Raw genomic sequence first — 23068 nt, forward strand, 5'->3', positions numbered from 1 at the left:
TATCGGGATGGCAACACCACAACGGTGGGACGTGGGACTGAAGTATTTTACAATTTTTACATACAAATTGAAAAAAAAAATTAGTTAATTATTTTTATTAAAACTTTGTAGAAAATACTTTAGTCCGTCCGTTTTGGTGTTGCCATCCCCATGATCAGACGTAAATTTATTGTTTTTTACTTATGATGAATCATATGATACATATATATTGGTTATGATAAAAAAAAATATATATATGTAAACATTATTTTATTTTCGAATGTTATCGGTTTTTCTCTGGTTTACGGGTGCAAAACATAAGTCAGTTATGGTGGAATCATCCATATAACGTTTTCAACTTACCTTGTTTATGTGTGTGTTTTTTATCTTACCACTTACCACGCGCGACCGCAGATCCTTTCGCGGTAGTTCTGTGGCAGCTCCGAAAAGATAATACCTATAGGTATATTACATCAACATGCAATGCACTGTTTTTCTCTCCTGCAATGTTTATTTCTGCAGCTGCAGCGCATTGGTGGAAAAAAATTACGCCGGTGATTTTGTACTACGATGAACGATGAGACATAAGACACGATCGCGATCTAATCTGTTACTTCAGTTTTTGGCTATGTTGTGAATTTTAAAAATTAATTTATGTAAGTATAAGACTGCGGTACTTGAGTTTTAAAATTCCTAAGTTTGTCTCTGTCCTTTTGTAATATTTTAACATGATATCAAATTAGTGAGTACGGACTGAAGCGCGCACTGTTTTTTTGGCCTCTTAGCTCCTATCACGCGTGCACAAGGGAACTACTTACTTTTATTAACAGGGCCGACTGTGTTGTAAATACTTGGTCTGATTTGTAATGGAATTTCTCTTTCTTTTGCATTTTAAAAGCATTTTTTAGGTACTTACTAACAAAATAAGAAATACCTACGTAATAAAACTAATTTTTAAACAGTAAAGGTTCCATGATATATTTTTATACTAAACAGCATGTTGTACCTTGCCCGGAGCCTTCTTGGCGCAGCCTTGCTCTTGCAACTCCTGCACAACAGCGTGGCCTCCTCTCTGCTCACACCCCCGCAGTTGGCCCTGATCGTCGCCTTTGAAGATGTCTACGACTTGTCCCTACTGGCCAACACAATCTCAGGTCTCGGCATCGAGACCACACTTGTTGTATCCTCGTCTGGTGCTAGCTACGAGCGCTATGAAAATCTCAATGGCGTTGAGCTGATAAGTATCAATAATACCAGCTTGGGAGCTGGTGATGACGATGATCGAGCTGTGAAGCTCTGCGATAGTTTAATTTCTGACATCAATGTGATGCAGTATGCTCAGAAGATGCAGCCCACCTTTGTCATCTTTCCAGGAGTCAGGTAATATTGTCTGAGATAATTGTTAAGTAAGCTAATGTTTGAGATCAAGTATACTTAAACTTGTTTTCGATTGCACTATAAGTAATTACAAATTGTTATCTCCAGCCTGAACTAGATGTTTTAATCTATTGCAGGCACGATGCTTGTTTGCTACCCTGGACGCTTTCCATACACTCGATTCCTGTGATTTGGGCTCGTGGCCACTATGAAGAATTTTACGCATTTACCAAAACAGGAATGGCTTTACCGGTTCACGAGCTCAATTTTGTACAAAGTTTCATTGAAAGTCTCAATTTGAGATTTTTTGTGTACAACATAGAAAACAAATACGTGGTGCCTACTCAGAAAATGTTGCTCGAAAAATTATCTCAGGCCACTATTCCACTGTCTAATCTCTACTCAAACGTGCAACTCGTCTTGTGGGGTGCAGATCCAATTTTGAGGAATAATTATTCACCCTTGACTCAATTGGTGGCTGAAGTATGTGCTCATCCTAGGGTTATTTAATTACCAGGTAAAATTTCTGACTCAATATTTTGAAAACCATTTTTACAGATTGGCTGCCATCACTGCAGAGGACCCCAACCACTACCTGCTGATCTTCAAAAGGAATTGATTGAATTTAGAACTGGTACAATTGCTGTGCTCCTGGATGAAAATCATGAGGCATTAGTTTATGATCTTGCCCAAAAACTACCAAATAATAGGCAAGGACTGGCTGTGATGTGGAAGAATAAGAATACAAAATCGGACAAAGACAAACCAAGCAATCTTTTCATTCACAGGAACGTGGATCGACAGGATATCATAGGTGATTATTTTACGTTTGATTACTTTCAACCTCATAAAACAAGTTCTGTAAAAAAATTTTCTTTTGAAAATAATATAACTGTTGCCTCTCAGGTTACCCACGTACCAGATTAGTTCTATGCCATTGTACGGACTCGGAATTTCTCGAAAGTGCATTCCATGGTACACCAATGGTCTGCTTCCCTCGTAAACTAGACGAACAGCGCAATGCTTTAAGGGCACATCAGCTGGGATTTGGATATATTTTTGAATCCAGTGTGGTATCAGATAACGTTGCCAATGTCGTCAAGGAAATTCATCAAAGCACTCATTATCGTGAAAATGCTCGTTCTGCATCGCAAGCTATACGTGACCGCTCCAGTCATGCCATGGATCGCATCCAGTTCTGGTTGGGCTACACAGCTCGTCATTATGGCGAAAGTAAAAATCTTTTGCTGCCAAAAAAAGTGTCAACGTACAATGAGACTCTCCAAGTCATTATTGGAGCTCTTTTGGGATTCTTTTTTGCCATTATGCTCAGCGTTCTATTTTACTTCAGTATTCAATTTAGAGACATCGGTAAGAAAAAATTTGACCACAAAAAAAAACATAAAAAGTAATTTGAAATTCATGAGATCCTATTTTCCATTCTATTCTCTCTAAATTATTTTTTATTTTTACCCTAATTTTACTCGTGTGACTTTTACGTGTTCTCATTGACGGTTTTTTTTAAATTTTTGATCATTTAAGAAGTCATTAGTTATAAAAATACTACTTTTCATTTATCAATGAGATTTTGCAGATGCCTTGTAAACTTCATCAATATTAAAAAACAAACCATTGCCAAAGGTGTATTAGTTTAAGACACAGGTTCTGCTCCTTAGTATTTTGAGATCAAAAGAGTCAAACGGACTAATCTCTTACCTATTATATCTCAATTATTAATAAGGCTTATAAATGTGCCTGTAAAATAAAAGACATTTTTTGTACAGCATGTAACAGCTAACAACTGACTTACATAGTTATGTTTAAATGGGGTGAATGAATAAATAAACAAATGTGTGCTTTTTCACAAGAAGTATTTATAAACACATGTATATAGGTATACAATTCATGCATACACATAAATACTAATAATTATGCTCTTACCAAAAACTAATTCGAGCATTTTTACAGATAGCTTAGTTTTTTATAACGATAAAAAAATTTTGATTGCAATACTATATATCTATGTACGCAAATATAAATCTATCTATATTATATGTATATGTATATATTTATATATTACGATTTTTTAATGGGGAAAATAAATTACAATTTTTGAATACTGCGCTTTTGTATCAATAGTCACAACATTGTCGAGTACTCGCTCGTTCGGACGTTCTGACTGACTCTCGAGCTTGAGTAAGTACTTCATTATACCTGTAAACGTGGAGCTAGAGACAGTCGTTTTCATTCTTTTTCTTCAAATACATTTATAAATATATTTGCTAATGGACACTCACCCATTCTTCAATTTTATTTTATCTTACCTAAATAAGACCAAATCATAGCACTCGTGTCGCATTTGGCAGTTTTATTTGAGTGTCTTATATCATCTATGGCTAATAAAGATTAATGTTTTTAATTAATTCTACTACTGTTACAATTGTCATAGATATCACGATTATCTGTTGATCGGACGAGATAAGCGCTGCCTTAATTATTAATTTTTTTTTTTATTTGTTTGTAATATTTTGTAATTTATATTTGCAACTTCAAAGTACAATAATGTGGAATATAAATAATAATGAACTTTCTTGAAACAATAACTGTACAAAAATTAACAAAATCTTTAGTTTGCTTGAAGTAAGAACGCCATTTATAATATGCTGTCTAGAAGTAATAGCGCTTTTAGTGGTGGATTATTGTAAATTCAGTAATCAAATTATTGAGCGGTGAAGTAAAAAATTTTAATGTCCATAATGGTTTCGTAAGAACTGTTACTGTCAGTGTAACAAAAATGTTTAAAAAAAAAAAAATCGCAAAGTTTTGGAAAATTCATTCATAAGGTTGTTGACCCCTTGTAACATGAAGCTCGATTAACTAATTTAAACTGAAAACCTCTTGTTTCTGTATACGAGCGGAAACTAAACAATTATATCCTAGTATCATACGATGTCAAAAATTTGGAATGTAGTGATCACTGAGAAAAAAATTAATTTTAAAAAATTTATATTTGTAAAATACCAAAGATATCAAAAATTGTAAAAACGCACTTTTGAGAATTTGGCGATTTTTTTAGTTTAGTATATATTTTACAAAAATCCTTCAAATAAAACTTTTTGTCCAAAATAGACCATAAAACTTATCACTAAGACGGTAACCCACCATCAAAAATCATGTTCAGCTAACCAAAATACATTTACATAATCTTGGTGGGTCCGTCTAGGTGACCAAACTTTTGTGCAAAGATGTATTATGTTGCAAAGAGCTTACACGATCCCAATAAAAGGGCATACTTACGATTTTGTCAAGCTAGTTGGATAAAAATAACATACAATAATAAGCAAAAGTTCATAGGTATATTATTAAAATACATTGAAGTACGATGTTTTTTGTTAATTTAAAAGGTTTAGAGTTCAAATCAATAAACCAAGCTTTATGTCATTAGAAATGAAAAACCTTTAAAAAACGTGTTTGCTAAGACTTAATGATTTTTTTCGGAGAAAAGAGTTTATATTATTAGTATAAATTGTGCATAATTTTTAATCGAAATGAGCCAAAGAATCAGAAAAAATTTTTTGTTTGTCAAAAAAACAATATTTTCAATTTGTTGACAAAATTCAACCCTAAAAATTATACTTCGATAGCACAATTATATAGAATACCCTATTCTCAGATCCCACAAGCCTTAAAGAAAAACTTGGTTCTACTTATTATGTACTCGATATTTGGATTGAAAGATGATATTTTATATGTACCTCAAGATTTCTTTTGCCATTCTTTCCCTCTTTACATGTTCAGAAGCTGATTTTTCATTTTTTCCCTCATTATTGAATGATTTTTAGACAATTTAAGTTTATTTCAATAATTATTTGAAGTATAAAAAAAACTTTCCTTCAAAAAAGCCCCAATACAAACAAGAAGAGAATAACTTTATTGTATTGAATGAGCTAAATTTAAGTCATGTATCGATACAGATTGGTAGGGTAGCAAACTTAAATGATAAAAATTAAGACTTTGACGAATCAATTCCTCAAAGAATCAGGTTGTTTTCTCAAGCATCTCTATAAATTATATTTTCTAAATTTTTTGCGTCATATTGACATGGGTTAATCACTGATTGTGAAAAAATCCGTGAAAATGCGAAAAACTCTAGAAAATTTTAGAAAAAATTATTCCTTTTCGCTGTTTTTTACAGCAAGCCAGGAGATGGTTGAAAATCTTGAGCAAGCAAAATTAATATAATTCTGAGTCAAAACGATAAAACGCCATGAAATGCATTACCCCTAAGTGCCTGATGTCTATTATATTATATATGTATAAGTTTTCAACTCATTTGAAGCATTTGTTTCAACGGACGTCGGCAGTATTTCAGTTATTGAAAAGGGGATGATGTATACAAAAAAAAAATTTATTATTTTTTAAATACCGGAGTTGCTATAGGTATAGAAAAAATTGATTGGCTACTTTGATATGAGAAGATGTTTAGGAAAATTGAGAAAAGTTACATTTTATCCAAACGGATTCATGGTTAATTTTCTTGTTTTTTAACAGTAGTTTTTAGGGAAGATAAAATTAGACGCTTGAAGTTGGCGACAAGTGACGGCCATTTTTAGATGATTCAGTATTAAAAATGAATTGAAAAACTTTCAAAATGCACAAAGTTGGGTTAAAATTTACAAAAATATCAACTGATTTTTAAGTAGTTGAATTTCTTTAAAATGAAATAAACAGCAATAATTGTGGCAGACGTCTTTCTCAGCTCCCTTCCCATCACTCGAACACTCAAGGGAGTGAATTAAGTTTCAATCAGTTTTTGGACATTTCACGAGTTTTTGTTCTAGTTTTCTAATTTTTATATCGAACTACTCAAAAATGGCCGATCTGCAGCGTTAAGCTTTATTTTTCTACAAAAACGTGTCAAAACAGAAAATGGCACAGTTAAAATGCCTTGATTGCGCATTATTTAAGAGGCATATACATTTTTTTTTAATAAGCAGCGTTAATCTCTCAAAAATTATTTCTCCTAGTCACATCCTCCATTCGACGTATTATAATCACTTCAATAGTCGTAAAATATTGTCAAAATCGATTATTAGCGTTTCTTTTAATGTTATTAACATCTTTGCATACGAGGGAGTTTCTAGATCACTTTTTTCTTGACTTAAAAAAAATCTCGGTCGTTAACATTTTTGGCTTTGACACTTTTCTCATTAATAAATTTTTTATTAAAAAAAGTTTGTACATAAATTTTATTATTTTATTATTGTTTTTATTAAAAAATATAAAATTGTTTGATGGAAAAAAATCAAATAAATCTACACTATGAGTGGATTTGTTTGCATTTTTGGCTTTGACACTTTTCTCATTAATAAATTTTTTATAAAAAACAGTTTGTACATAAATTTTATTATTTTATTATTGTTTTTATTAAAAAATATAAAATTGTTTGATGGAAAAAAATCAAATAAATCTACACTATGAGTGGATTTGTTTGCATTTTTGGCTTTGACACTTTTCTCATTAATAAATTTTTCATAAAAAACAGTTTGTACATAAATTTTATTATTTGAGGTCTGAATTTGACATATTTTGTTATAACATAATCTCTGAGTTTCATCGACTTTTTCCAGGTATTTTTGAAGTACCTAATCTACCTTAAGGACTACTTCATTCGATTTTCTTAGAAATTATTGTTTGCTTTGTTCACTTCAAATGATTAGTCTTGTAATTTAAAAACCGTCGATCTTCCGTAAAGGTACATCTTAAGAATGGTTTTTGTCAATTTTTTTTAATATAATTTTTTCAAAAAATCAATATTAATCCTAGTATTAAATATATGGTGATTTTTCAAGTATTTTTGATCATCGTAATTGACATAGGTTGAGTTGAGCGCGTTCCAATGAGGGGGGGGGGCGGGGGGCATCAAATATTTTAGGTTATGTCTCACTATATTTAACAGCATTGCTCGATAATTTTTTTAAACAATTTTGGTAGTTTATATTAGAAAAATTGTAATTTATTTTTGCCTAACTGGCAAAAAAAACTTGTTTATTATCAGCTGTTTTACAAGGGGGATTACGATTTTTTTAAATTCCAAAGGAGTACATTGACTTTATACAATAGGACAAAATATTCTTAATTGACTTAAAAGCTTGTTACTTATGGCACTTAAAAATCTTGCATTTTATATACCATAATTAACTCAGAAATAACCAATCATACCCCACTCCACAAGCAACGGTTTGTCACTCTTGATTTGGGTGAAGTGTCAAAGCGTACGTATTGATGATTGAGAAGAAAAGAAGCAAAATTTGCTACCCATCGACAAAACATTGCTACACTTCAAAGAAAACAAGCAACACTTGGTCCTTCCAAGTAAAAAAAGCAACACTCGCTGTAGTCAGCCAAGTAACAGAGAGAGTAAATTTTTTCTCGCAGAGTGTATTGTTTTTATTAAAAAATATACAATTATTTAATAGAAAAAAATCAAATAAATCTACACTGTGAGTGGATTTGTTTGCCCATACCGATTATAACTGTGGGAAGCTTCATAATCATAAAATATGTGTATTTAGGTACTTGGATCTTTATCTAAAGTACTCAAAGCGCTGTGTACTTATTATTCATTAGAACGAAGCAAATCAATCATCATTTTGCTAATCAATTGATTTAAGCTTTCGATACTATACATCTTTATAGCTGTGAATAAAAGCTTAGCGACTCCTGCTTTAATTAATTCTGCGTATGATAAAAATCTTATTGTTTTTTTTTTAAGCTCGTTAAAAATTTTTTTTTTTTTTTAGTTTTTGGAACAATTTTTTCATTTCAAGTTTTAATATATAATTCTGATCTACAGTTGAGCTCAACAGTCCATGCTATGTTTGACTTCCAACCAGAGTTTTTAGCCTACAAAATTTCGTTGAGAGAAACAAATATGGAAAGACGCGATATCGACATAGGCAGACAAATTTTAATGGCCTCATCAGATTAAGCTTAAGAATATGTCATTATTTAATTGCAAAAATTACATGGAAGTATAATTTTTTGTAATGCATTTACATTATATTTTATGTTCAGCCATGATAAAAAAACAATATTTTTAGTTCAAACAATCTAGAAGTGAATACAAGTGATTACAAAATTCTGGCTACCCCACTATGAATATTCAGACAGGTAGACGAGTTAAATAAAAGCATGTAATAAAAGGTACTTTTTCGCACGTTCATGATTCTTTTGCAAGCTAATTCATGCACATAAATAAAGTAACAGCAAAAATTAATCCCAATTCATAGGCGTTAAAAAAAAAATAGATTTCATCTCTGGAGCGCACCAGTGGCGGATAATAAATAATGGAGGGAGGGGTTCGGAATACCGACAGTTAGCAGCATAAATGGAAAGTCAAAATAAACTGCCTCGTATTTAGTTATCGAAATACTGAATAGTCGTTGCACTGAGCTGTCGCTGTCGTCAGAATAAACGTCGCTGGAATATAAATTCATAGTTCTACTTGAAAATTGAAGAGTAATTTCAATATTTCGGGTGCCCCCCCTCCCCAAATAATGCCTTTTTTCTTCCATAAGGGTGCAAGAAAATGTCCAAGGTTAAAAAAAATTTTTTTTTAAGTTAATATAGATGTGAAATAAATATCTATAATAATATACATATTGTAAGCTTTTAGTAATATATGCAAGAAGCTAAAGGTACATGTTTATACGATGATTAAATAATTTATTTAATAATTTATGCATATGATCTAATTTATATGTTTGTGTGTACCACGGAAGAGCTCCTGGTGCCGACAGTATCGACACTAAATTACCAAGCACTTGTAGCATTGAATTTACGCAAATCTATAAATATATACACGACTACGATATACATATACATATATAAGTACATTGAGAAAGTAAAAAAATTTTAATATATACATTTCATTGGCATATGACGATGTGTCGTATTTACTTATTTGTTTTCCAAAACATCTCGTTTTTGATTGTTATATTTGTGTCAGTGTCGACGCGGTTGTATGAGCGCTGTGTTTTTAGCATTTTTGACATCTTGAGTAAGCGTAATTAATGTAAATTTGTTATTATTTGCTCAATTTGCAAGAGCCGAAATTCAGTCATTTGAAAAGCTTGACGCCAAATTTGCTCGGTCTAAACTCTCAATATTTATAAAGTCGGCTATGATATGTTTAAAATAAAAAGTAAAGAATCGAAACATTCAGAGATAAAAAAATAAAAAATACTTCAGAGACTTAAAAAATAACAAAAATTAGTTTCACATTTCTGATGGTTGGCTTGAAGATAAATGTGTGTATTAGAACCTATAAGAGTAAGCTGGCACGTTACGTTTACTTAGCATGGCAGTGATTGAAATTTGTTGCTCTAACACTGCGTTCCGCTCCCGGTCGCATAAGGATATAAGAATATACTAGACATTCACATTAGCTAGCCAGGTGGTGATGGTACCGTGGCCTCCAAGTTTATATTAGTTAAGATCGCTTTAGACCAGGTGACACCACCTATTATTTAACTCATTTAATTGCAGACGTGCTCCTCACGCGTGTGCCGGCACATCTCGCACTTGACGTCACAGCACCAGACAAAGCGACAGTTGCACTTCTCGATGACGTCGCGCACGCGAGTTTGGTAACCCCGGCCGCAGCAAAGCAGTCGACAACCATCCAGTCCTAGACTCGTGCGGTTGCACACTCGACCGCGCGTACCTGGAATACCTAACCTGCGAACAGATTAAACGATCATGTTTCCGCATGAGTGATCTACTTGCTTCCCTTAATACCTACATTTAGTATGTTCATATTTTTGATCTATCAGACTTTATTTTTGATAGTAAGAAAAGAATGCTACCCCATAATAGCTGAAAAAAGCGTGCGTTTGGTGAAGGGGGGGGGTGAGTTAAAAATTTTACCAAATAACGTAATGGACAAACTAAAATAGTTTTACCTAATATTGAGGGGGGCTTAGTGGAGCCAAGAGTATAATATAAGTTAGGAGGGGGTCATGGGATCATTAAGTTTTATAAAAATTAGGGGAAGCTGAGGGGGCTAAGTGGAGCCAAGAGTATAATATAAGTTAGGAGGGGGTCATGGGTCATTAAGTTTTATAAAAATTATGGGGAGTTGAGGGGGGCTTAGTGGAGCCAAGAGTATAATATAAATTAGGGGGGGATCATGGGGCCATTAAGTATAACAAAAATTAGGGGGAGCTGAGAGGGGCCAAAGGGTGTCATAAAAATGAGTAACGCTTAAAGAAAGGCCAAGAGGTATTACAAAAATGAGGAGAGGCCATAGGGGGTCATTTAAAAAATGTCACCCCATGTAATCACAGACAAAATAAACTAATTAGCTTATAATAAAAGGATCAGACCGGAGGGGTGTTTGAAGGGGACAAACTAATATTTAACCCAATTAAAATAACGGAGAAATCGAAAGAATTTTACCTTATTTTGAGGGAAGATACGGGGGCGAGAGAAGTGTGAAGGGGGCCAAAGAAGGCTAAACTAAAATTTTATTGGAGTAATTTTACAGGAAATGAAAGAAAAATTTTTCTTTGCGGGGTAGAAGTAGACGAGGGGTTATGGACAGAAACTCTTGAATCACTGTATGATATAAGAAGAAATATAAAATATAAATTAATATCGCATCTACTCGGTACTAAATTCACTCCAGACTTTTTGTAAATATTTTCAACCTTATCAATCTTCTCTAAAGTAAATTGGAACACAATTGTGTTTGTAGAGAGACGTCGTCATTTTTTTAAATTTGGAAATTGAAATTAGGTGACCCAGGAACACTTTATTTTATTTAGTTCACGATCAGTCCATTTAGAAGCATTATTAATTTTCTAGGGACTGTTTGTCAAACGAGTTCGATCCTAATACACAAATCTGGTTCGGGAGATCCAAATCATAACGATAAATTGATCATCGGTTAAAGCTCTGTTTGTAACAAGAATACCATGAATAATAAAGACATTTAAGAGGTCATTGTAGATTTTATTGTACTTACGTAAGATTACGCTCACAGTAGTCAGGACTATCATCAAGGTAGACCAAATCAGTCTTGTTGGGTCGCTTGAGCTCAGGTCTTGCAGGCCTTAATCGAGCCGGTCGTCGACTCCCGTGTACTAGACGTACAAGCGCCGCACCCTCGTGAAGTTGAGCTAATGCGGTGCTTGCGGCCCGGAAGGTCGGTAACTTGCGCCAGCAGACTCGAACGCTGCATGAGCCCGACATACCTGTAGAATCAGTCATCAATTTATTTACTTGTTATGCTTTATTGTGGTCTGATGCTGCGTCAGTTTATTTATCAAGCAATAACCCTACGTTTATCCTTCATTTGATCTTGTTACATCAGTACTTAAATGTTATACTTTATAAATAAATCGTATAGTTATTAACGAAGTATATTTTTATGAGAACAAATATAACTTTAAGGTAGTAGTAACTTATGTATTTAAATGATGCTATATTATATTAATGGGGTAGGGAATAACATTGCATTTGTATCAAGAACGCTTGGGTTCCAATCTCGGTTAAAATAGTAATTCGTTTTTAGTCTGTGTCGCTTATTTGTGATAGTTTCTGGTTTTGATTTTGGCTATCCTATTTTTAATTTAATCTTAGATTAATCATTGCCTGATTTACCTAAACAATTATGACTACTAAACGCTCTTTCTAGAAATCCCCTTCGTTATGTGCAAGTCGTTGAAGGGAATAAAAAACAACTTCTGAAAGACCATACCGTCAGAAAAGTAGTAACTTGCCTGACTTTAAAGGACTCAAAGTATTACAGATTATACAACCTCTGTAAGTTTTTCAAACGCTTTCATTTGCTAGATGTACACATTTTGATGATCATAGTAAGTGGATGTGTTAAAAATCCTAAGACATCGTAGATAATACTAATATGCATAAATAGTAGTAACAAATACTAAACGAATGGTTTATCATTTACCACAAACATGATTGTATATGACGTCATTTACGGCCACCCGCACCATACTCGCGTGACGTTTCGGTACGAATCAATTTTTTCTGCTTGAATACTTAAAATAACGGTTATATTACTTAATTTTTCTTATCTTTATTTCTTCATTAAAGTTATTAATGTAATTAATGTAATTCGCGGAAAGTACGCTATAAGTGAGGAATAACTACGACACTTGATTTTATGTTGATCCTTTTTGTTTTCATTTATAGTGTATGAAAAAAATCTGCAAATATATTATTTAGACCTAGATTGCCTTGAGTCATCAAAAGTCTGGTAACTTTTTATTGTCCAGGCACCAAAAGACGCCAACATACTTACACTTAAAAAATTTTTGGCCGTGGCCGTATCCTCCTCAGACCCACCACATGCAGACCCCCGATGGCCTTCCACAGCCCCTCTCGATTATTCTCCCTCCAAACCCCCCACATATACTTACTACATTTTCATCATCTGCAACGAACTATTATTTTTAGGCAAAAAATTGGTTCTGGAAAAGTTACTGTATTATTGTCATTTTTCTATTGTTTTTGTTGTACAACGAAAATATATTATTCATATTATAAATATAACTTTTTTCGTCTAGTTCTTTACATTTCTCAAGAGGCCAATAGATAAACCAAAGAAGGTACCCGTCTGTAGGCGGGCGCTAGGTTTAGCTCGTCGAGATTGACGTCTCAGTCGACTGAGACGTCAACCTAACCTCAATATGTCGCCCATGCCTGTTGGTGCGACAAAGACAAACAACTTCAACGTCCAAGGTGAAGACGCTTCTTCTAGCAGCGCTCATCACAACTCATCACAAAAGGACAGCCATAGCTCTACTAATACTGGAAACAAAGTCGCAAAACAAAAATCGTATGGCAGAAAAGGTGGCAGAAGAGAGTGTATATATTATACTGACAACCAAGCAATCTTAGTCGATGCAATCGATGATACCCCTTACATGGAATATGTATATGAAATCGGTAACCACATTGATCCACTAAAAATCAAATTCGCTTCACGCATAGAAAATCAACGGATATGTATTTATCTGGACAGTGCAGAAACGGCTCAGCATTTATGTGAAAATGTGAAAAGCATAATAGTAAACAACTCGGTTGTCCAAATTCGCCTTCTTAAATCTAAAACCAAAAGAATCATTATATCAAATGTGAGACCATGCATCCCAACAGTCTGCTTCTAGACGAACTACGTAAGATGGGAATAAAACCCGTGTCACACATCAATTATGTCAAAGCTAGCAGTATTAACTCAAAATTCGCTCATATCTTCAGTTTTAGAAGATAGATTTACATTCAAGAGTCCGATCTTCACAAACTCAAACCTAGCATACCTATTTCCTGTCACGACACGGTCTTTCATATTTATTTCTCTGCTGATAAAATTGCCTGCTTCTTATGCAAAACAAGAAGGGCATCTTGCTAAGAACTGTGAAAACCAAAGTCAGATAATACGTGCCGACCTTGATACTAACATAAATGAAAGTGAAAACGCGGATTCCTCCGTATTTATGGATGCCTTGGATGCTAATCCTCCTGTTGACAACCTAACCAACCCTGATTCATCTCAACTTGATTGCAGCGCTGTCATGCCCCCACCGTCGCAGGGCATTCACAAGAGGCATTTAGATACCACCAGCGAATTTACACCTAGCTCTAGAACAAGTGTAATACACTCAGAGGAGTTTATGAAAAAACCCAGACCCAAAAGAAACAAGACTCAACTCAAGACCACCAGATCTAATATCACGTTCGAGGAAGTGTCTCGTCAACTAGCTCCTGTCATACATGAAATCGATAATAACAAGTTAACACTTAAAGTTAACAAAGAAACATTAGCTCAGTTCCTTTTTGAATCTCATGGTCAAATTCTGGTAGATGACATACTTATGAAGCTCAACTGCAACAGTTCTGATATGTGGTCTTCTCTTGTTGAGATCAGGAATCTAATTGTTGATCACAAACTCAGACACAGAATTACAAGGCTCAAAAACAAACTGTCAAAAAAATACCTCACTCAAAATGACCTTTCTGAAAGTGACTCTAGTTCCTGCGATAGCTTTAATCTATCCTAAAAAGAAAAAAAAGAAAAAAAAATATAAATACATAAATATATATATATATATATATGTGTGTAAACCTAGATCACATCCCTGGTTTTATAAAAAAGACTTAGACAGAAAAACTATAGTTACAATTAATAGAATCAGAAGTAATCACCACAGCTTGGCTTATTCACTAGCTAAAGTCAACATAATCGATCAATCTTATTGTAAATGTGGAGTTGAGTATGAAGACATTAACCACGTTCTCTTTAATTGTAATCTATATGAAAATCAAAGGATCCAACTCATTAATGATCTTCACGCTCTTCACATACAGTTTTCTGCCAATGTAGACATGCTTGTGGCTGAGCCTAATGTCGATGCCTGTAACGCTATTGGATCATTTCTAAACATGTGCAATTTGAATGTTTAATAAGAAACTGTTATTGTATGATAAACTAAGCTATTCATAGACTATAACATCATTGTAGTTGTAACATTCCAATATTATGTATTAGCTTTACTCTTTTTTTTTCTTTTTTCGTTCATGTACCTAATGGGCCTTTGGCCCAAATGGTTTAATAAAAAAATAAAATAAAAAATAAAAAAAACAATGATCAAAATCGTGGAAGTATAGCTCCATCAATAAGGCTCATTTTTATGAGCCACCTTATACAGCCCTATTTAGCAACTAAAAGATAGAAGTATCTTACCCATTTCTTCCCCTAAAAAAATCTGTTATTTAAAGTTATGTTAATAAAATTACAGGAAATGGTAAAAAAGATTTGTATGAGATAACTTATAAGAATATACTGTTAACTCCGAGAATGACCGTAGCGCCCTCCGCTCGTGGTCAAAGCTAGCAATATGAAGGTACAACGTGAACGTATGTCTGTTTGGATGATAGTTAAAAAATATAAGCTTTCTAAGAAATTATTGTATTGTTCATGTTAAGATTTTAAAGTTTAGTGGTTCTCAAAATTTTTAACGAGTATATCATCTACTTAGACCAACCGAGAAACTTCTGAATTAGAAAGTTGTCGGAGAAGAAGGCGTTTTTGATATTGTATGTAATTTGATCTGCTGATTACGATAAAAATAAATAAAATTTTTTTCGAGTGGTGGATCAATGTTAAAATCGCATTTGAAATTTTATTTCGCTCATATCTCAGTAACGGTAAGAGCTATAGTAAAAATATAAACAACAGCGTATAGAGCGGAAAATTTCCTATCGATTTGGTCTATTTGAATTATTTAGACAAGCACAAAATTTTTTTTTTTATATTTATTAGATACATCAACCGAGGGACTGTAATAATGAAAAAAAAAATATACGTTCTCTATAAAAGGTTCTACCAGGCTTGTACACTCACCGTACCTTGATTCGCAAACCGCGAAGTTTGAATTCTTGAAGTAATTTATCGTATTAAAACACAAGGAACAACCATAACCATAAAATAAAAATATGATGATAAAATACTATCATTTTAACAACTATTAAACAATCTTAAAATCATACTTTATGTTTATTTGTCATTAAAAAATTTAAGAATTTAAACTTCGCGGTTTGCGAATCAAAGTACGGCGAGTGTACGTGGGCAATTACCGAGACAGCAAGGACTCGGCGCAACTCGAGCGCTTCGAGATCACGCACATCCTCGCCATCCACGACGCGGCTCGACGATTGCATTCCGTAATGTTGATTTGTTATTATGGTAAAATTAATTTACTCTCTCTCTCTCTCTCTTGTCGATCAGTTTGGAAAAACAAATAATGCCTGCACGGTTTTCGCTGCACGCACGGAACACGATCAATATACGTATACGTGTATTACTGTGGAATTTATAACAATTTACATTTTTTTTTTTCACAGCGACTGCAGTGTTTTTATTTTTATTTTTTCTTGTTTTTTTAATCATCATCAGAATTTTTGACGTACGTTTACATTGTCCGTTATTTCCCAAATTTTTATTTTGTAGTCGTATACCCGCTAAAATTTCAATAGTTGAGAAAGGAATACATATAGGTATACTACAGCATTATATTAGCGGTTACCGGTCACCTGCAATACTATTATTAATTAGTTATCGACAGCGGATAGACAACACTGCTATTGTGATTGCGTCTCCAACCGCGTGGCTCCGGTGCCGTTCCCGCATGTGGCGAAAAAAGTAGTTGGTTAGTATATATAGCCGAATTAGCTTTTCAGTAGTCAGAGTTGTGTGCACACTGGCTCTGACCTACCCATGTGTTAGGCTTGGCTTGAGCTGCTACTAATGTCGAAAAAAAAAAACGTAGTGGCTCGCTGAGATAAGTGGTAATTGGGAGTCAGATCCCTGGCGTGTTCATACTTTTTTTTTTTTTTTTATAATTTTAGTAATAGCCAATATATGGCCTTATTATTACATTATTCCAAATTTTATGTTATTCATTTCGTCTCATAAAGAGTGAAAATTCACTTAATCGTAAAGTTATAAACCTTTTCGTTGAAAGTTAAATGTACTCGTAAAACAATTTTATTATTTATTTTTTTCAACATATTTTCAAACACTTCCAATGTGTTATTTTGTTATTTACATTTCATTCTATTCAAATACTTTGCACTTTTTTTCATGACATGAATTCAGAATATGTTGGCTCAATATGTATAAATGTCCAATGAAATTTTCCATTATTTTTTTCGCGGCTCTATATGTTCGGAACCCCTGCAGCAGCTCAAGCACCCCCCGCAGAATTAGGAAAAATTTGATGAATTCTTCCGTTATTTTAACCCAATAAAATTTTCTATTATTATTTCTTTTACGTAACCAACGTAACCTCAAGGAGACAGAACACCTCCATCCTCGATTTAAATTAAAATAAACATTAATTAACTACTTAATATCGTAATCTGTTCATTTATTAAAAAAACTTTTTTTCTTTAGCTATAATAATTCACTTTAACGGCTGTACGCATATATTATTTGCTTACTATTTTGTTTTTTCTTGCAAAAAAAAAAAAAAAAAAAAAAAACTTAGTAGATAGTTCCTATTCTACTGAAATTGGATTGAAAATCATTATGTTATGTATATTCTCGCAATTAAAATACATGTTATTCCCATGGGTATACGACTAAAACAAACATTTTGGACACTCCAATGTACGTGCATCAATTAAAACTGTAAATTACTCACTGTTTCTGCGCGACAAGTATACACACGTTGTACGAGGCATTCCAGTGTTAAAAAAAAAAATAAAAAAAAAAAAAAAAAATAAAAAAAAAAAAAAAAAAATGAACATGAATTAATCAACTCCTCGACACACACAGGACAAGCATTACCTATGCATCCTGGCCGCCGACACGCCCGACCAGAATCTCTCCCAGTACTTTTCCATGTGCAACGACTTCATACACTCGGCCCGACTGCGCGGCGGCAACGTCCTCATCCACTGTTTGGCCGGAATGCCGCGGAGCGTGACCGTGGCGGTGGCGTACATAATGAGCACGACGAGTCTCTCGTGGAAGGACGCCCTGAAAGTCGTGAGGGTCGGCAGGGCGGTGGCCAACCCGAACGTCGGCTTCCAACAGCAGCTCGAGGATTTCGAGTCGACTCGGCTCCAGGAGGTATATAATTGGGCAGGTGTATACCTTGTATACACATGACCACCTGACATTCATGCCCCGTACAGGAGAGGCAGCGTTTTCGCGAGCGCTTTCCCAGCCTGGCTCTGTCGTCCCAGGACGCGGAGGCGTGTCGCCAGACCCTGGTGAGCTACGAGGGCTTGGCGTTGGCGCGCGAGCTCTGCGAGGGCAACTGCCCGATGGGCCGCAACTGCCCCACCGGGATCTGCCGGCAGCCCTCGAAGCGCAACCCGCGCCGTAAATCCTCGACGAGCAGCGCAACGTCGATTCCCAACGCGGGCCGTACCCCTCCGCAGACACCCAGGATGCTCCCGTCCGCGCCACCGTCACCGGGACTCGCGCGCACGGGTAGCGCGTTGGCTCGACCCAGGGACAATATTGGACGTGAGTTTATGACATTTTTTTTTTTTTTTTTTTTTTCTTCCAGCTTAAATTATAGCTTATAAATATATTGTTTCGGGTGAGAGTTATAAGTGCGCAACTGAGACACTACACAGTTTCATAACAAAAACAAGTGAATAATCATTATTTCATTAAATCCAGAGATTCACTAATGAAGAATTTAAAAAATAAATATAAAAAATCAATACTTAATAAATATCCACAACATAAAATATTTATTGACGGGGATAAAATTATTTACCCTATATGATCAACAAAATTTTAATTTATCAGTGTGTGTAAGCAGACTAATTTTTTCGTAACGGATAGTTTTTTAATTTTTTTTATAAATATAATTGTTTATGCTAGAATAAATTTATTCAATCGCTCTTTAAAAAACTGCATTTGATGAAATTTTTTACTGCAAAAACAATCCATTGGAATTTTTGAAACAAAAAAAAAAAAAAAAGAAAACAATCTAAGACGAAGAAAAAATTGTCAAAATATTTGAAAAACTAATCCAAATACTTGTCAGAATTTTTGTCTAATATTGTATTACCAATTATAGTGGCTAATGAAAAAAAAAAAATTATTCCCAAAATATAAAAAAAAAAAAAAAAAAAAAAAATACACATGAATATAATCGTGCGTCTGCGTGCATGAACTATTTAAAATTAGGAGAGTAGTTGTGTACCGATCGACGACACGATGTGTTGTGTTGTACAGGAGCGGTCCAGCGGGGTTGCATTACTACACGAGCTCGGCGCCGCCCTCGAGGGCAATGTCCCGGGTGGATCTGTCGGCAGCGGTAGCGTGTAGCAGCACAAGCGGCGGCGGTACTTAGCACGTTGAGCCTGTCGGCGATTGGCCGCTCGGCGCCCGTCAGTAGTGGCCAGCAGCTGGTCGCCGGGCCCGGGGGCAGACCAGCCGCCGGCCGCTACTCGACGAGCGCCCACTTGGCCGCAAGCTCGGCACCCACCACCCCCAGGGACACGCCGCCCGTTTCGCCCCAGCACTGGCCCAGGCGACAACAGCCCCAACAACCCGGTGTGCCCCAGAGGCCCGGAACGCCCCAACCGATGACGTAGCACAGGCTACAGCCACTCACTCCCATCAACGCCATCCTCGTTGATCCACTCGTAGGACAGATACTTATGATGAACCCTATAAACGTGCGATCTGTACATTTTTTTTTTTTTTTTTTTTTTTTACCACAGCTTTCGGTGTGATCCTCCAAATTAAAATCATTTTGGCGAATAACCAACGATAAGTCAAAGTATAACTGTAAATAGTAATAAAAATATATCAATATTTGAGATATACGATAAAAATTATAATAACTGTTATTATTATCTTTTTTTTATTTTCTTCGAATTTGACACCTCAAAAAGTGAAAAAATAAAAATAAAAACCGATAATAACTGTCATCAATTATAACTAATAGCTTATAATACTTATTATTTGTAACAACATAAAACATATATTTTTTGAAGTAACGGATAAAAATTACTATGAATTATTTATACTAGTTGTTGATAAAAATAAGATTAAATCGTATATCTTTCAATGTAGATTTTACAAAGAACAAAAAAATGATAAAAACTATTATTTACTCTCAGTATATAATGTCAAATGAATGATAAATACTATACTATTATATTATAGCCTGAAACCTGTTATTATTAATTGTTATTTGTTACCCATATTTATATCATATAAATAACATAACGAAACAAGTGATATTATTTTCTCTTGGGTTGCCCCTATTTTTTCTGTATATTTTCTACACGAAACTAAAACGTAAAATTTGCATTTTCCTCCCGAATGTTATTAGATCGCGCATCCACAGGCATCAATGTACGGACGGCCCTATGGCTACGGACGCTCGAGGTCCTACCAGCACATCTGCAGGGACACCAGCTGCCCTTGCGTCTACAGCCCCGCCCGTTATTGAGCTCCTGCTGCCACGCTGAAACGGTACTAACCACCATTCGTCATCAACATTGCTACATTTTACCCCTACATACAATGGTAACTTTGGATTTTTTTGCCCATCCAGTTCCGCTTGCAGAAGCTGCACGCGCAAAGGAACTAAGGAACACGATATGACCGGTCTCTACGTAAGTATGTACTTGCGCCGTCGCTACCACCACAGCCGTCACCAAAATTCATGAAAGTAAAAAAAGCGCGTTACTGAGATATGAGCGAAATAAAATTTCAAATGCGATTTTAACATTGATCCACCACTCGAAAAAAATTTTATTTATTTTTATCGTAATCAGCAGATCAAATTACATACAATATCAAAAACGCCTTCTTCTCCGACAACTTTCTAATTCAGAAGTTTCTCGGTTGGTCTATACTTTAATCATTTTCTCTTTAATTAACAATAAAAGCTTAAAAAAAAGTAGGTTTTCATTTCGTACAAAGCTTGGCTGTCGTAAAATAATAGGGGTAAAAATTAATCTAGAAACATTTATTGATTATAACAGTTACTTTAATTTCGAATAATTGATATAAATATCAGTTTTTTTTTAAGTGTACAAAAAGATAACGTAAGTAATATAGTAATAGTATGAAAACGAGTCAAGTTAAATGAACTACTAAGAATATTTACATAGATAGCAATGTGCTATCAATGATATGGCGTTTGATGCATTAAAATCAAATTACTAATACGTTCATCAGCTATTCCAAAAATTAGAGCAAATTGGGCTTGTTTTGGTATAAGACATCTTACATTCAGCGTCTTAGATTATTTAAAGAGAGAATTACGGTATAAGTCACTTACAACTTAAAGTTTCAGCTTATTGTCTGCTTTAGATTCTTTCTCTTAGCTAAGTAATTTAAAAAAAAAAAAAAAAAACATTTTTTTATTTATTTAATGTTTTAATTTTTACTAAAAGATTGTGAAATTTTTGCTTAACGCTTGTATGTTGTGAAAAAATGGTGTACTAACTAGTCCACAAATAATTAACGTATGTAAAAGTTACTTCGGTTTTGAGAAATCAATTCAAACAAAAGTTTTTTTAATTGTGTAAAGAAAAATAACAAAAGTAATGTATCTCCAGTATATTAACAGAGAAATATGGCTTAAAAATCACTGAGAACTCTTGATTAAAACTTTAAAGTTGTTTCAGTGATATGACGTTTAATGCAATAAAATTTAATAATTCATATGAGTATACGTTCAGCATTCCAAGAATCGGGTAAGACTATGCTTGTTTTAGTAGAAGTCATCTTATAAATGAGATTTTAATAATTCACAGGGAGGATTATACTACAGTAATTTAACTATTTTTAATATTTAAATTTATCTACTTTATTTTTTTTTCTCTTAGAATTAGTGGTAAGAGTTATAAAAAGTTGATTTTTGTCAATTTTTTTACATTTTTTTTAAATACCTGATCATTTCCATTTCGGAAAAAGCTTGTTTGTTGAGAGAAAATACGTAAATCAACTCATATAGTAATGGCTACCGAATATTAAAGTTACTTACATTTCGATGAATCTACGAATAGGACAGGAAGTAATGTATTCTCGGTAAGTTAGAAAAGATTTCAAGCCTAATGAATTTCCAAAAATAATTTACTTATACTTTAATGTTCTATCAGTGACATAACGTTTGACGAATTAAAATGTAATTATCAACATGCTCAGGTATTTCAAGATTAAGAGTAGACAATAATTTTTTAGTAGAAGTTGTCTTATTTTCAACAAGTAAATTGTAAATTTTTTTGTATTCAATTAATAAAATAAGAGATTCATAAAAGATCGTTTTTTAAAATTTTTTTTTCACTTTTTCGTTTTCAATTTGTTAATGCCTGACTGTTCTAAAATAATAAGTGTTACAAGTAATCCGAAAATATTCATTGATTTTAGTAGTCACTTAAATTTCGAAAAAAATATTTGTTGAACAGTTTTCTGGTACGTCCAAAAAGGTTGAGAAAGTAATGTACCTTTGTTAAGTATGAAAGTTAGTCAAGCTTAATAAATTACCAATAGATAATTACAAAAACTCTTGTGTGCTTCTGGTAGTATGACGTTTAACACGTAAAAAATTATTATCCACATAAAAAGCTATTTCAGAAATTGGAACAGATTAGACTTTTTTTAGTAAAAGATATCTTATATTTAATGGTTTGGATTTTATCAGAAAAACTATTGCAACATGTCATCAACTATGTATACTGCTTCAGTTATTTGTTTTTTTTTTTTTTTTTTTTTTTTTTGGTAAGTAAGTTTTAAAAACTGTTGGTTTTTGATTATTTATTTATACTTTTTTCTTTAATCAGTTAAAAAATCAGTTTCTCATCTGTGTACAGTTATAAAAAAAAATAATGCATTAGTATTGCCGGTAAGTACAAAAATAATTCAAGCTTTATGAATTACTAAGAAGTGTTTACTAACACTCTAATGTTTTACTGATTGAATGATATTTCACGCATTACAAAGTAATTACCTATCTGATAAGGTATTTTAAAAATTCAGGCAGATAAGGCTGGTGTAAGTAGAATACATCTGATTTTTAACGTCTCAAACTAATAAAAAATAGGATTACGCTGTAAGTCATTTGCTATTTTAACATTTAAGTACACAGTTTTTGAGATCCTGAGATACAAATTAAAAAAAAAAATTGCTTTAGTA

General features: G+C 33.7%; 2 protein-coding genes across 3 annotated transcripts in view; one reads left to right on the top strand and one right to left on the bottom strand.

The window, feature by feature from the left end:
• Positions 1–471: 471 nt before the first annotated feature.
• Positions 472–3707, top strand: LOC106639742 (UDP-glucuronosyltransferase 1A8). Its single transcript, XM_014353498.2, has 5 exons — positions 472–635; positions 976–1359; positions 1494–1839; positions 1915–2170; positions 2263–3707. The coding sequence occupies exons 2-5, from the start codon at positions 977–979 to the stop codon at positions 2766–2768; spliced, it is 1491 nt and encodes a 496-aa protein (XP_014208984.2). The 5' UTR covers positions 472–635; position 976; the 3' UTR covers positions 2769–3707.
• A 5936-nt stretch (positions 3708–9643) lies between these two features.
• Positions 9644–23068, bottom strand: part of LOC106639730 (protein Wnt-4) — a 130134-nt gene continuing 116709 nt past the window's right edge. For both annotated transcript variants that reach the window (XM_089590014.1, XM_089590013.1), the window contains exons 6-7: positions 11387–11615; positions 9644–10098 (exon numbers count right to left, since the gene is read on the bottom strand). In XM_089590014.1, coding sequence (XP_089446140.1) covers positions 9897–10098; positions 11387–11615 — 431 coding nt within the window. In that variant the 3' untranslated portion in view covers positions 9644–9896. The remainder of the gene's footprint in view (positions 10099–11386; positions 11616–23068) is intronic.

The sequence above is a fragment of the Copidosoma floridanum genome, unplaced genomic scaffold (assembly GCF_036245765.1).
Source record: "Copidosoma floridanum isolate Cflo_tuat_1 unplaced genomic scaffold, Cflo_Japanese_pri ptg000011l, whole genome shotgun sequence".
Classification (NCBI taxonomy): Eukaryota; Metazoa; Arthropoda; class Insecta; order Hymenoptera; family Encyrtidae; genus Copidosoma; species Copidosoma floridanum.